This window comes from Brachypodium distachyon, chromosome 2 (genome assembly GCF_000005505.3).
Source record: "Brachypodium distachyon strain Bd21 chromosome 2, Brachypodium_distachyon_v3.0, whole genome shotgun sequence".
Classification (NCBI taxonomy): Eukaryota; Viridiplantae; Streptophyta; class Magnoliopsida; order Poales; family Poaceae; genus Brachypodium; species Brachypodium distachyon.
The window spans coordinates 34,244,744-34,260,579 of record NC_016132.3 but is presented as its reverse complement, the minus strand read 5'-3'; the positions used below and the strand labels follow the sequence as shown (position 1 = coordinate 34,260,579).

The 15,836-nt window shown below is 47.3% G+C and overlaps 1 protein-coding gene and 1 long non-coding RNA gene across 4 annotated transcripts; both read left to right on the top strand.

Annotated features, from left to right (window-relative positions):
• Positions 1 to 3,559: 3,559 nt before the first annotated feature.
• On the top strand, positions 3,560 to 5,638 carry LOC104583219. Its single transcript, XM_010235019.1, has one exon. It carries the CDS (start codon positions 3,560 to 3,562, stop codon positions 5,636 to 5,638), a length of 2,079 nt encoding a protein of 692 aa, XP_010233321.1.
• Positions 5,639 to 9,837: 4,199 nt separating this feature from the next.
• Positions 9,838 to 13,752, top strand: LOC104582737. 3 transcript variants are annotated; one of them, XR_002963491.1, is made up of 3 exons: positions 9,838 to 11,081; positions 12,518 to 12,609; positions 12,704 to 13,752. It is a non-coding gene; the product is annotated as an uncharacterized LOC104582737 (long non-coding RNA). The 3 variants fall into 3 exon arrangements; XR_002963490.1 differs by having other exon boundaries at positions 9,845 to 12,609; positions 12,704 to 12,776; positions 13,362 to 13,752; XR_730708.3 differs by having other exon boundaries at positions 9,846 to 12,776; positions 13,362 to 13,752.
• The last annotated feature ends 2,084 nt before the right edge of the window (positions 13,753 to 15,836 follow it).

Below are 15,836 nucleotides of genomic sequence, written 5' to 3'. Positions count from 1 at the left end.
GAATGGGCATGAATGTTCCACACTTGAGGGGAAAAGTCTCAATTCAGACCGACGGGACATAATTTAGTCCGCCCGTGGGGTAGATGTTTGCTTTTTCATGTTGACATGTCATAATACAACACTATGATATAGTAAAGTGATATGAAAACCCAAGTTTTGGTGAAAAGCTAGCAACAAAATACTAAGGAAGATTCAAACTCAAGCCCTAGAGTGAGGAAAACACGCAATTCGGACCGAGGGAGAAGAATTCTGTGAGGGCTTGGGGTAGATTTTTTGTTTTACATGTACCAATGTGGCAATAGAACACTAAGTAATAGAAAAACATCAGGAAAAACCAATGTTTTGGTGAAAAGCTACCCCGTAGACGCCACGAGGCCCGCCGGAGGGGGCGATGCCTCAAATCACACGACGGATGGTCTAGAGGACTTGAAATCTTGGATGATGTCATTAAATGGGTACATATAGATGATGTTAAGAGGAAAACACAATCCAAGCATCTGAGGTTGCACTTCCTTCACAAACTAGACTAACCCGCACGAACGTTTCAGACTTAGGGGGGAAAAGTCGCAATTCGGACGGACGGAGCAGAATCCTTTGAGGACTTGGGTAGCTTTATGGTTTTTAATGTCCCCATGTGCTAGTACAACACAAAGGTATAGAGTAAAGTGGCTTGAGAACTCAAGTTTTGGTGAAAAGCTACCCCGTAGACGCCACGAGGCCCGCAAGAGGGGGAGATACCTCAAATCACACGACAGATGGTTTAAAGAACTTGGAATCTTGGATGATGTCATCAAATGTGTACATAAATATGGTGTTAAGAGTAAAACACAATCCAAGCATCTGAGGTTGCACTTCATTCACAAACTAGACGAACCCGCACGGAAGTTCCAGACTTAGGGGGGGAAGTCGCAATTCGGATGGACGGAGCAGAATTCTTTGGGGACTTGGGTAGATTTTTTTTTCATGTCCCCATGTGCTAGTATAACACAAAGGTAGAGTAAAGTGACTTGAGAACACAAGTTTTGGTGAAAAGCTACCCCGTAGACGCCACGAGGCCCGCAGGAGAGGGCGATGCCTGAAATCACACGACGAATGGTACAGAGAACTTGAAATCTTGGATGATGTCATCAAATGGGTACATAAAGATGGTGTTAAGAGGAAAACACGATCCAAGTATCTGAGGTCGCACATCCTTCACAAACTAAACTAACCCGCACGAACGTTCTGGAATTAGAGGGGGAAAAGTCGCAATTCGGACGGACGGAGCCGAATCCATTGAGGACTTGGATAGATGTTTTCTTTTTCATGTTGACATGTCCCAATACAACACTATTATATAGTTAAGTGACATGGAAACCCATGTTTTGGTGAAAAGCTAGTAACAAAACACTAAGGAACATTCAAACCAAAGCCCTAGAGTGAGGAAAACACGCATTTCGGACCGAGGGAGAAGAATTCTGTGAGCGCTTGGGGTAGGTTTTTTGTTCTACATGTGCCCATGTGGCAATAGAACACTAATTAATAGAAAAACATCAGGAAAACCAATGTTTTGGTGAAAAGCTACCCCGTAGATGCCACGAGACCCGCCGGAGGGGACGATGCCTCAAATCACACGACGGATGGTCTAGAGGACTTGAAATCTTGGATGATGTCATTAAATGGATACATATAGATGGTGTTAAGAGGAAAACACAATCGAAGTATCTGAGGTTGCACTTCCTTCACAAACTAGACTAATCCGCATGGAAGTTCCGGACTTTGGGGGGAAAAGTCGCAATTCGGACGGACGGAGCAGAATTCTTTAAGAAATTGGGTAGATTTTTGGTTTTTCATGTTCAAATGTCCTAATAGAACAAAAAGGAAGTCTAAACTGACAGGAAAACCCCAGTGTTTAGTGAATAATTAAAGTAAAAACTTAAAAAATTGGAAAAATTCTTTGCCGCCGGCTTTTTGTGGGGCTGCCGGCAAAGGGTTCTTAAAAAAATGCCCCCCCTCTTTCTCTCTCTCTCTCTCTCTCTCTCTCTCGCGTTCTTCCTCTCTCTCTCGCGCGCGCCCGTGCCTGACCGCCACCGCCCCTCGCCCCCCGGCCGGATCCGCCCAGATCCGGCAGCCCCCTCCCTCTCTGCCGCCCCTAACTCCCCCCCATCTCCCCGCCGCCCCCAACTCCCCCCATCTCCTCGCCGGCCGCCATGCCTCCCTTCCCCGCCGCCCCGGCACCCCGCCCCACCCCGCCGCCTCCCTCCTTCCTTCCCGGCACCCCGGCCACCCCGCCTCCCCTCCCCCACCCCGGCCACCTATCCTCCCCGCCGGCCCCCACTCCTCCACCGCCGGCTCCCCCTTCCCCAATTGGTGAGATTTTTTGACAAAATGCTTGTATACTTTGTGTGAATTTTGTGTAATTTGTGCAATATGTGAATTTTCTGTAATTTGTGCAATATGTGAATCTTTCTGTAATTTGTGAAATATGTGAATTATATGTACAATTATGAAATGTACACTTATATGCTAGCTTGTATAATTAAATTTGTATAACTGTTACTTAGGGTTTAGGATTTAGGGTTAGGGTTTAAGGGTTGGGTTAGGGTTTAGAGGGTTAGGGTTTAGGGTTTATGTGATAAACATTGTTAAATGATGGATGTGGCAATATGTTTTGATATGTATGCTTACGGGAAGATATGATTCGTACAAAGTTGTTTCTTTTGCATGTATGATTATTAGTTGCATGATGGCTGGATGTGTGTATTCATGATTCTTATATAATGATATGGTTCATGTAGTAGTGACACCAACCTCGCCGCCGTCCGTCTCCTTCGACTACGGTGAGCATCTCCCTCTATCTCCCCTTTTGCTCTGTCCCGGAAATCAAGCCGATGACACTTGTAGTTTAAATGTCAAAGTCGCATAACCCTATGCGTCTCCCGTCCGAAAGGGTTACGTATATAGATATGCAAGTCTTTGCATATCTATAAGCGTAACTCTTTCGGATTGTCCACGTTTTTTGGACAGCCCAAGGGTGTGTAGATTGGGTTCGTTTCCGTGCTCTAGTCCAGTCCGAGACGTGATTTCGGCAGCATCTCCCTATTGTTCTCCAGATGCACATTCTCTTGGCTTGTTGTCGAGACGTGTATTTGGAGAACAGCGGGAAGGTGCTGCCGAAATTTCGTCTCGGACCGGACTGGAGCACGGAAACGGCCCAATCTACACACCGTCGGGTGGGATTAGGACCTATCCTTACTTATTAGTGGAATAGTTCAGCACATGCCCTTTTCAGTGAACAAATAAAATATGTGACGTAATTAATTTGACGAAACTAATTACTTGTGTTGCTAGTTGCGTTATTAAACCGTGTATCCCTTTGGTGTCATGTGGTATCCCAAAATAGCAGAGAATGGCTAATCGTCGGTGGATGTACAGTGGCCGCCGTAGTCGGATAGACCGGGATGATGATTGGATGAAAAACACGACAGATTTCTTGGAGGTTGCATTTGCTAGAGGAGAAGAGCATGCTTGGTGCCCTTGCAGTCGTTGCAATAAAAAGACACGACACACAAAGGATGAGATGGGCAATCACTTGCTGCTGTACGGGCACACGCCAAACTATACCAGATGGGGCTACCATGGTGAGCAAGAGGATAGAGGAAGAGAGGAGGTTGTGCGAAGGCGCACGGACGACTATGATACGGGGTTCCAGGACATGCTAGATGACTTGGAGGAAGCACGCGTTCCAACGGAGGAAGAACCGGAGGCAACCTCTAAGGCCTATCTTGATATGCTGGCGGAGGCAAGCACAGATCTGCATGCTCACACAAAGGTCAATAAGCTGGATGCCGTTGCTAGAATAATGGCTGTGAAGACCCAGTTCAACTTGAGCAGAGAATGGTTTGATGTGATGATGGCAGTTATCGGTAGTCTCCTCCCGGAAGGCCACCTTTTGCCTAAAAGCACGTACGAGACGAACAAAATGCTTAGTGTACTTAAGTTGCCTGCTCAGTGCCTACATTCATGTAAAAATGGATGCACGGTGTTTGACAGAGAATACGCGGATGCCAAGCATTGTCCCAAGTGCAATTTCTCTAGGTATGTCGAGGTAGACCACGGGAAGGGTCTGGTGCAGTCGAAAATACCCCATAAAGTTCTTAGGATGCTTCCATTCTCAGAAAGAATTGACCAGATGATGCTATCCGACGTGCCTGGCAAAGCTGTCACGGATCACAAACTGGGAAAGAAATACAAATACGACAAGGATCATGGGCCGATGTTGACACATCCGTCGGATGGCGAAGCATGGAAGGATTTTGATCGGAAGTATCCGGAGAAAGCCGCGGAGCCTCGGAATGTTCGAGTTGCCATCGCAACTGATGGGTTCAATCCATTTGGCATGATGAGTGCCCCATACAGCTGCTGGCCAGTGTTTGTAATTCCTCTCAATCTCCCTCCCGGAATGATAATGCAACGGAAGTACATGTTCTTGGCGCTGATAATTCCAGGACCAGAATATCCAGGGAAGAACATTAATGTGTATATGCAGCCCCTGATGGAGTTGAAAAGAGGTTGGGAGGAAGGGATCATGGTGTACGACAAAGCTACCAAGACAAACTTTAGGATGCATATCTGGTTCCAGTTCTCCATTCATGACCACCCGGGGAGATCTATACTCTCCAGCAAAGGCTTGCAGGGGAAGTTCATATGCCCACACAGCGAGACTGATCTGGAGTTCTATCGGCTCGCTCATGGTCGCAAGTATTGTTGCTTCGATCTGCACTGGCGATTCCTCTCGCCTAACCATCCGTTCAGACAAGACAAGAAGAACTTCAGGAAAGGTGTGGTCGTCGAAGAGGGGCCACCCTGTTATCGCACCGGTTCTGAGCTTCTTGCTGAGCTGGATGCTCTTGTGCCCGACTCGACACAACCTGACAAGTTCCTGGGGTATGGTGATACACACAACTGGACTCACAAGTCATGCTTATGGGAGCTCCACTACTTCAAAGACATTCTTCTTCCACATTGTATTGATGTGATGCACACCGAAAAGAATGTCACTGAAGCCCTTTTCAACACAATTCTCAACATTATTGACAAGACGAAAGATAATCCGAAGGTTAGAAAAGATCAAGAAGAACTTTGCGATAGACCACAGCTAAGCATTAAAAAGGTGCCAGGCAGGTCAGACATCAGGCCAAAGGGCCCGTTCGCTCTCGATAGGGACCAAAAGATGGAAGTACTCCTGTGGTTCAAAGAGTTGAAGTTTCCTGATGGGTATGCAGCTAATCTAAAGAGGGGAGTTAATCTTGACACCATGCGAATCAACGGCCTCAAGAGTCATGACTATCACATTTGGCTTGAGCGTTTGCTGCCGGTGATGGTTCGAGGCTATGTGTCGGAGGATATTTGGCGGGTGTTGGCAGAGTTGAGCAATTTCTTCCGCCGGCTTTGTGCTAAAGAACTATTCCCCACCTTGCTAGAAGAAATGGAAAAACAGGCCCCTGTGTTGCTCTGCAAGCTAGAGAGGATCTTTCCACCGGGCATGTTCGTGACGATGCAACATCTAATTATCCACCTCCCGTACGAGGCACGGATGTGGGGCCCTGTGCAGCATCGTTGGATGTATGACGTCGAGAGACTTATGAAGACCCTTTGAGCTAAAGTAAAAAACAAAGCTAAAGTTGAAGCATGCATATGGGAGGCAAGCCGTCTCGAGGAAGTGTCAAACGCAACGACGAGTTACTATAGCTCCGATATTGCCACGCTGCATAATCCAGTCTCCCGCTACAATCTTGGCAACCCTGAAGATGAGTCCAAGCTGAGCCTATTTAGAGGGCAACTTGGAACTTCTAAAGACGAGAAAACAGTCACCCTGTCCTACCAAGAGTGGCGATCCCTTACGTTATATATCTTGAACAACCTCGACGAAGTCCAGCCGTACATCAAGTAAGTGCCCAGTAAATAATTCCTTTTTGCAATTGATCACAAGTTTGTCTCTAACTCATCTTATTCTCATTGCATCAGCACATTCACTCAACTCAACTGGAAGCGAACAAGAAAACCCGATCCTCTAGAACATGATGCCCTTCTTAGAGATGGTCCAAATGGCCCCGGATCCGGTTTCATTGAGTGGTTCCAAAATCAAGTACTTTCTTTCTTAGCTCCTAGTTGTTTCAACACCTAGAGGCCTTGCGTGCGACTAATACATGATGCTTTTTTGCTTAAACCTGTAGGCTAACAACAATGCGTCTATAAGCTCCCAATTGAGACAAATTGCCAATGGTTTTGATGTCAAGGTCGGTTCATTCAAATCCTACGACGTCAATGGATATCGATTCCATACAACAAGGTACAAGCTCAGTCGGCCCAATCGAACCTCAACAAATTCCGGGGTGTTCGTAGAATGCGGTGGAGATGACTTCTACGGAAGGGTTGAGGAGATATACGAACTACAATACTGCGGGCCCAAACCTCCAAAGGTCGTTGTATTGAAATGCCGTTGGATCGATCCGAAATACGTTAACAAGGATGACACAGTTAGCCTAGTCGAAGTAAAATGAGACAGTGTCTTCGAATGCGAGGATGTATATATTGTGGCTCAACAAGCCACACAAGTTTATTTCCTCTCGTACCCGTGCACTAAAGTGGCTCGCCTTCAGGGTTTGGATGTCGTGTACCACGTGCAGCCACATGGTAAACTACCAGAACCAAACGACCAAGATTATCTGCCGCAACGAGAGCCTGGCGACAAGTTTTTCCAAGAAGCTGGCGGGGACACAAGTGATTTCGTGGTACGGTATACCGATTCTCCAGGCATGGAAGTAGACAATGACGGTGAAGGTTACGAGGTTGATGGTGATGGTGACGACGACGATGAGGAACAGACCAATGTTGATAGTGTCTCAAAAATACTAGAAGTATTAAACAGCCCAACGAACAGCAATATGAACTCGCAGATCATAACTAAACAACTGATCAAATCACAATGTACGTACTGTTGCGGTGGAGAGGAAGCCGTTGCTGTTATGTTCACTTGACGAAGTTGTTGACGAAGAAGACGGCGGCGCGTCGCGCACCCGCCGGATCGAGAAGGCAGACGACCCGTGATTGCAGGGAAGCGAGCAGTCGCGCGGAGCGCTTCCCAAAAACCTTATTTGTCCTCTCCCGTACAGGATCGCAAAGGCGAAAGGTTCCGGAGACCTGCTCTCCCGATTGTTGGTGCACGCCGGCGCTCGGGATGGAGTAGACTACGACGACGGCGCAAAAGCAAGAGGCAGGCGAAACCCTAGCTTGGTTGTGTTGCGTACAGATCGAAGGGACGAGGCGACTGTATATATAGTCACGCAGGTATAGGTCGGTTCGGTTTAGGAAACCTAAACAGACTCCACAAAATCTGCACGCGTCCGTGACAGATTCCAAAAATACCTCGCGCGCATGACAAAAAGATAAGAAGCCTGGCCCTGCATAGGCCCCGGACGGCACGGCACGGCTCGAACTCGAACTCGATCCACGAAACGCGGTGCGTGTGTCGTGACGAGCGGAGGAGGAGGAGGAGGAGCACGCGTGGGGATTTCCCTTGCTCACTTGCTCTATCGGTGAGAAGCAACATCTCTTATATGTTGGTCTCACTCACTCTAAACTAGCAAGGTGGGACTATTTCCATTCCCACTCCCCTCATTCCACTTCATGAATGGGCCTTTGAGATTTTCAGAATTTAGTAAAACTTGGGCTTGGGCTGATCAGGCCCACCAAATTCTAACAAGTTTTAGTCTCTCTTTTCTTTGGAACGACGGATGGTGGCGGGGTTGACCATGACGGTGCGCGAGCACGAAGCAGCTGCGACGGACGGCGGTGCATGATGACGCGGGTCGCTGCATCATCCATGGTGAAGGCAGCGGCGGCGGCGTCCTACACGGAGTGGTCCACGGTGGCCGGCGTCGTTCGCGGGGAGGGAGGCAGCGGGGTCATCTGGGACGGCCCATGACGGCACAACCTTGGAGCCGGTCCCCTAGGGCAAATGGTTGGTCGGGCCATGGCTCTCGCAGCGAGGTCGGAGTTCGGGGGCAGAAGAAATCGAAGGAGAGGTAGCAAGATAGAGAAAGATTGACGGGCTGGGCCTCAGGGTCGGCGAGCGGAGGGGAGGAGGGCAGTGGCGGCGCGCATAGGGGAAGGAGAGGGCGGCATCCACGGCTAGGGAGGGAGAGCGCGGTGTGCGGCGGGGAAGGCTGCGATGGGTGACAGTAGCAGTGGTGGCGTGGAGAGGAGACGCGAGGCTGGTGGCGGAGCGAGGAGAAGGGAAACAAAAGGAAAAAACGGTTCGGAATCCAAACAATAACCCGTGCGAAGAAAAAAAAATTGTGCGCGGGTTGGGCGAGGGCAGGGACGTATGGCGGCGACCGTATCATCACCACCAACTCCAATTTAATAGATAGTAATAGTAATAGATATTAAATTGCAGTTGGTGGTGATGGTACGGTCGCTGTCACCGTAGGTTAACTTCATTAAAATTACAACCAATATGCCACTGCTCGTTTTCTTTTTTGCCTCCAATTTTTTTCGTTAAAATTACAACCAATATGCCACTGCTCGTTATTTTCTTTTCCTTCAATTTTTTTTTCACGATTTCTCCTATTCCGTCTTACAACCGACGCATGCCAACCTCAATGGCACCATGAATTGCCTACACAGAAAATAAAAATAAATAGTCTGTGATTTTGTTGATCCGTAGCAACGCACGGACACACCTGCTAGTATTGTATCTATATACCAACTGCAATTTAAATTGGAGTTGGTGGTGATGGTACAGACGTCATGGTAGGTCTTTTCATCAAAATTACGAGGGATATGCCACTCCCCACGAGAAAAAAAAACGTTTCGCTTAACTGTTGCCAATCCTTGCAAAAAGAAGGCCTTCCGCATCCAAGCCGTCCGCGGCACCCCCCGGCAGCGTCTCTTCCAATCGCGCTGACGAGCTCCCCGTGGCATAGCGCCGGTGACATCCATAGCTACCTGCAACGCGACATGCCCATCCCTTCCCACGTGGCGGCGCGGACGAGCTTCCCGGTCCCCGCGGCACAACGCCAGCGACTTCTCTACATCGCGACATCCCCATCCCACCCCTTCCCTCTGCGGCGGCACTCCCTCCTGCGGCCCTCCTTCCGGTGCCCCTCCCGTTAGGCCCCAGTCCGCCTCCTCCAGTCTTGCGTCCCGAGCACGACAAGCAGGCTGTTGCTAGCTAGCCTGCCAAAAATACCAATGCGTCTCAAAACCAAAGTTACTAGAACAGGAGTCAGCTGTGGCGACGGCGTCCATGGGAAGAGCAGCAGTATCCGACAGCGACCACTGCAGAAGGCGGCGGCGTCGTGGGCCACGGCAGGAGGCGGCGGCGGCGGGTCTGCGGGAAAGGAGGTGGTGGTGGCGGAGTCCGCTGGAGGAGGAGGAGGCGGCCACTTGAGGAGTAACCATCGGTCAGCGGGAGCCATGGAGTTTCAGGTAAGCCACGTGTATGGAAAAATTGGGTAACGGGAAGAATATGGGAGGGAGAACGCCAGAACGGTGTGCTGAACTGAACCAATTGAAAAGTTAAAATCTATACCAATAAATTAAATTGGAGTTGGTGGTGATGGTACGAGCGTCACGGTACATTACGTCGCCGAAATTACGTCCATCATCAGCGCAAGCCCCTTCCTCTCGATCTCCCGCGCGACACGAGTGCAAACTCCCGTCCTACTCAGTGCCGACACGAAACGGATCTCCCGCACCAGAAAAATTATTCGCTTGCAAAATATATATTGGTATAGATAAGGCTATTGGTGGTGGCCTTCGTCGCACCCCGTCCCCCTCGTGCTTACACGTGGGACCAAACTTTGCCCATGCGAACGCCCTCCTTGAGCTCTTTCCTTCGTCCTAGACCTTGCCGCAGATAAGGTCTGGGCCTGCCCTTCTCCGTTCACAATTCTCTTTCCCATCCGCTGAGGACGGTTCAGATCACTTCGCCGCTGAACAAAACGGCAGGGAAATAACCCCTTCATTTCTTCCCCGATTTCTCCGCGACACAGAACGGCGGCGGCCTCGGAGGCGATGCACTCCCGGCGTCCTGGCGGCGCGGCGGCTGCGCTCTCGCCGGAGCAGCGTGCCAGGGTCTCAGTCCCGCGCGCTCCTCCGTCGAGCGTGGCCACTCGCATGCCCCGCGCTCAAGGCGTCCATTTGATGGGGCGGTGCGGTGGCTGGACCGGCTCGCCGGCGTTTCTTTCCACGCACCGGAACGGCGGTGTAGCGGCGGCAGCGCCCTCACACGCTAGAGCGGAGGGCGTTTGCCTTGCGGAACCGTCCACGGAAGGCGTCGTCGCGGCCCTTTAATGGCGGCGGCTGGCAGCGGGCGAGATGAGGGGTTGACGGCGGCATGCGCGGCGGGAGGGCACGAGTGCCTACGTCCTTAATTTATTCGCCCCTCCAGATCGTAAGCCTCAAATCCCCTCTTTAGTGTGTTCAGCATATTTGGGGATTTAGGTTCATCACAATTTGGGGATTTTTCATTCGAATTCTATAAATTGCTACGGCCCACCCGAAGGCAATGTTCGACGCTCTCGGGGAGCTCCTCATCGGCGTGCGCCGTGTCTACGGCAGGGAGCACTGCCTCGAGGTAAACAGAGCTCTTCCCAGCCTAGATTCCGCTTTGCCTGTCCCAATTTCGTCGATCACCGTTCGATTTGGTGACGTGTTCCACCAGGACGGTAGGGCTCGGCTGCTATGAGCTCTTGGCTGTTACATTTTGCATCTCTTGGCTGTGCCATGCCATCCGTTTTATGTATTAGACGCTCAATCTTCAATTGTCCGATCAATTTTGATAACTTGGTGAACTATGATTTTTCTGCTCGTTGTTACTTTTCGGTAAATACAGTATGTATTGCAATTCATGCTGGCTCCAATTCATGATGGGAGTCGCACCAACAGGACAATTAGTTGCTCCAAGAAACTGGTGTGCTCATACCATTAGCCCACCCTCATCTCCTTGCTGCTACGTGTGCCCACGCTCACACGATAGGGTCGTGCGTGCAGCTGTCAAGGAGACGCCGCCAAGCAAGCACTGCCACTTGAAGGTACCCATCTACATTCATTCCCCCCCTTCTACCATCTTCAGAGATAGCTCCCTGGCTGTTGATTAAATAATTAATATCAAACATATGATTCAATAACATTGGTGAAAAAATGCACTTTCGGTGAGATCGCATGTTTATTGTTTAGACCGTGCATGTAAAAGAGTTTCTGTAGAGATGTTTCGTTCGTTGTCCTCCATCTCTGTTGTCGGGTAAGGATTAATTTGATCAATTCCTTGTTGTAGTCTGAAGCTTTTGCTTGCTTTTGTTCAGTCACATACTTCAGTTCCGCAAGTTTCTTTCACTAGAGGTTTGAACTTTAGGATACCTGACTCTCGTGCTGGTATGACTGGTCGTTGCTATAACTTTGGAGCATATCAGTATGATGATATGAGTTTTAAGTAATATTGCTTCAAGAACTTAGAACAGCTGGTCAGTACAGTCAACCTATCAATATCAATTTGTGTAGTTTGTAGCCCGCTCAAAATTTTTTTTTTGTGTAGTTTGTAGTGTTCAGCTTCAGGAAGTTAATAATCACTTTCTTATCAATTATTACCCAATAGCTGCTGATTATTTGTTCACTGTTTCTATAACCCTATGGTTTCAATAATGAAATCAGTGATCAACTCCAATTTGTGACATCAGTAGGGTTACAAAAGCTTCCCTTATTATGAAGAGTTTTCCTCGTAGTTGGTTCTCATAAGTGGTAACGTAAGTGTTGATGTGCCCTTAAAATTAGATTCATTGCCCAAATTTTATCCCATTTTTACTTTACTTCATTATTGGTTCCGATCGTTTGACACCTTTCTTGTCATTGTGCCCTCTAAATTAGAAGCGTTGCCCAAACTACCCCCTTATAATGCTTCAGATATGCAGTGTTAATATATTGATAATTGCTTTGGTTTCTTTCATGACAAAGAACCTTTTGCAAGATACATCTGCCTCCAAGGTTCCATTTTGCTAAAGGAAAAGAAGATCATTGGCTCATTGCCTTGCCCCTTAGTACCAGCCTCGATAGTATAAATCATAAGTATTCAGGGTTCATGTTGGAATGATTATATGACTTGTACCAGTGATGAATGTACATGAAAAAGCAAAGACATGCTGCCTCGAGTACTCCAATTGGTCTCTTAACACTTGAGGCATCCAGTAGTACATATGTAAATTATGCATCCTCAGGAGATGAAGATGTGCTGAACCAAGTTGCTGCAATGTTTCGTACTCATAGCACCCTCAGTTGGTAGACATGTTGTAACAAGAAGAAAGCTTAGGGGGTAGTGTTGAATCCACTAATATGTACACACGAGAAAGCTTAGAGGGCAGTACCTGCTCATTGATTTACCATGTTCCGCATCTGAAGAATTTCTTTATGGCACTAATGGTTGAATGCGCTATTTTTGTGTGCGTTCCTGCTTCTCAGTGATCGTTCATATTTTCAGTGTTTTGGTTGAAATAGAGATGCTATAAAGGTTGTTTTCACTTTGTCAAGTAAAATATCTCCAGGCGTGGTATTCACCTATTCGCTGATGAGGTATGCAACTACTTCAATAGATTTTACTATCTTCAGTGACTTATTTCTTTTCTTTTTTACAGTGTCTTGTGCTAACATTTGACATTATTAGCAGACTGACAATTTGCTAGGACAGATAGAAAGATAATCACAGGCTACAGAAGCAATCAAGGAGCATCGTCGAGAAAGTAAGTACAAGTCTGATTGTAGCAATGCAAGACAAGGAGGGTGAGCAATAGTATGCACTATGCACTATCAGATAAAACTGATATAAGCGAGGAGCTCCCTCTAATCTATATTCTGGACTATGTGTTTTGATTCTTGTTTATCCCTTTTTAACTGTTATTAATGATAGAGTGGATGGTTATAGTAAAATTTACTCATGTGACTATAATATAATATCTCCCAGTTTTACTTTTGAATCTGAATTTTTAATGCCATAGGCCAACTGCATTGAATTTATTGTTCAATATAGGAAGTCCTTTACTATTCGATACTGCAAGTCTCAAACGAGTTTGAACCATCTCTTGGTACTGAGTGGTATTAGTCTATTAGGATTAGGATTCAATGTCTACAAAATATGTTAATGAGAGGTATGTCCCTTTCTACCCAACTGAACTTTAGTATTCTATAGTGTTTGTGTCTATCCCTTAAATTTCTTGCATGCTGTCATCTGCTACTTGCATGACATCAAGCTGGCCGGTGCTGTGCCCGCCAGCAAAAGGCAAGAAATCATGATTTGTTATATATTAACTAAATAAGCTGTTTTGTAGGATCAACAGCAACCTTCGTGAGTATCTCCATGGATCCAAAAGCTCAGGATCATTAGCGTGGACTGCAGTTGGGGCCTTTTGAAAATTAATCTTCTGAGCGAAGGACACCAGATGATGCACTTTTAAAAAAGTTCAACTGGAATATTTTGTGCTGGCATTATTCGCAACCAATACAAGAAGCAAAAAGAAGTGCACACCTAGGGAACGAAGACGTGAACCGTGGCTCTTACCGGTAAAGACGCAATGTATATTGTGCATTTGTGTGCATGGATGAGAACAAGTGCATTTTTTTTTCTCAATGCACTTCTTGCTGTAATAGGCCATTTTAGTGCTACTGTAATTCTATCTCAAATCGATATGAGCTCGCTATGGGAGTCTATTTGTTACTTTTTGTTGCGTTGTGTTACCTAGCTCACTAGGGATTAGTAAATGAAAGTAAATAGTTTTGGTAAAAATCAAACATCAGAATAAGTGATATGATTTTGTAGCAATGTAAGGTGGTTCCGTAGGCACCTTACTAGTCATTAGAAAAATTTAAAACTTGGTTAAGATTGAAACATCAAATATCTCATATCCAGTGTACATTTCCAAAATAAAGATCCAAAATCCTAAAACCCTAATTTCGATCTCTCTTTTTAGTTCAACCAATTCCAGAAATACTGAAAATAATTCGGGGCAGTGAATATTTACATTAATTTTCAGTTCTGGTCAAAATAATATATTATTGATATTTTAACTAATTGTTTTTCTGCTTTTACAAAATCTACCAAACCAGTGTTTTTATCGGTTACGTGATGTTTTTAGTGCTAAAGTTTTTATCTTCAGTTCAGATTTTCTTCGCAACTTTAAATTCAAATTAATCACATTGAGCCGAACAACGGTGTCCCGATGCCGTGGGCAGAGCAGAGACGCAGAAGAGAGGGATGGTCTCCTGGTTCTTGCCCATTGTCTCGAAGCACGCGTATCCCGGTAGAACCATAGAAGTAGGCGACATCCTCGCACATGATCTTGTAAAAAAAAAGGAATCCTGAGTAGTTTTTAGGGGATATTATATTAAGACAAGTCCAGCAGTTCTTTTAAAATGTCTTCCCTATATCTCAAAATAGGGGACTCTCCTAAAAATTAAAATTTTCTCCCTTTCCTATATCTCAAAATAGGGGACTCTCTTAAAAATTAAAATTTTCTCCCCTAAAAATTGTTCAACTCCAGCAGTTTTCCTAAAAGATCTCTCATATTCTTTTTCATTACTCTTTTTATTTCAGATCACAGCACAATATGTATAACCATCCATCGACGAGCAGCCCCATCATTCCATCCATCTCCACGAAGCAGTACTGAATCGAGGAGCAGCCCCATCCTTCCATCCATCTCCACGAAACAGTACTGCATCGAGGAGCAGCCCCATCCATCCATCTCCACTATGCCATCCGCAGTCCCAAATCGAGGAGCCGACCTCCTCCGCCGCCACCACCACAGGGCCGGCCGGACCATGGCCACCACGCCCTCCTCGCCCTCAACCCCGCGGCGTGACGAGCTCCTGGCCCTGCGCCACCCGCTCCTCCCCTACCCCATGGCGCCGCCGCAGTGCATCTCCCCGTCGATTCGAGCTCGATCCGAATGAAATCGGAGAGAAACGGGGAAAAGGAGGAACCTGTCGACGGCTCGGGCTCTGGCTCGTGGCGGGACAAAGAAATCCAGGGCGAGCCGCCCCCATGCGCATCTTCCTCTCCCTCACCCTCTCTGCTTCTGGCCGCCCGCATCTGGCTGCCGCCGCCCACATCTGTACTTGCCTCCGCGTCCGCCTCTGGCCGCCGCTCCTCGCGTCTGACCCCGGCCGGCTCGTGGCGGGAGAAAGAAGAAGGAGGACGGGGACGTGGTGGCAAGCTCGTTTTGGCGGGAGGGACGACCTCGCATCGATAGGGGGAGGGAACGGGCTCCCCGATTCATCGGGGAGAAGGAGCTCTGGATCGGGACGCCCAAATATCGGGGAGGCTTCAGGGAACCGCTGGAAGTCGGTTTTTGGCTTTTCTCTTCTAAATTTGGTATCGGGAGGCTTTAGGGGAACTGCTGGACTTGTTGTTAGTAATCGTGAACACCGGGCAAGAGGCATGCAGCCTGTTCGGATCGAGGCATGAATGCATGTCTCCATGCAAGATCGATCTTAACAAACTTCATGCCTTGGAATATGCTATATGCATCTCCAATATATCCGCGATCTAGCTACTTTGACTGGAAAAAACCCCGATGGAATGGGTTTCCAAAATATGTCTCCTTAAATTACCGGCACGTTTCTGAACACGAATATTAAAGCAAAAAGAAACTGACGAAGAATTGTTTTTATTGTGAAACCCCGTCCCATAGCATTATTGTTTTTCACATCCGACTACATTTCTGATCTTTGATTTTGATTGCATTCTGTTACATCATTTGTTACTAGTTCCTAAATATAAGATGTTTTAGTTTTATTCCAAATAA

Excerpts from the sequence above, each read along its gene's own strand:
- LOC104583219 (XM_010235019.1), top strand. The coding sequence starts at position 3,560 with ATGGGCAATCACTTGCTGCTGTACGGGCACACGCCAAACTATACCAGA.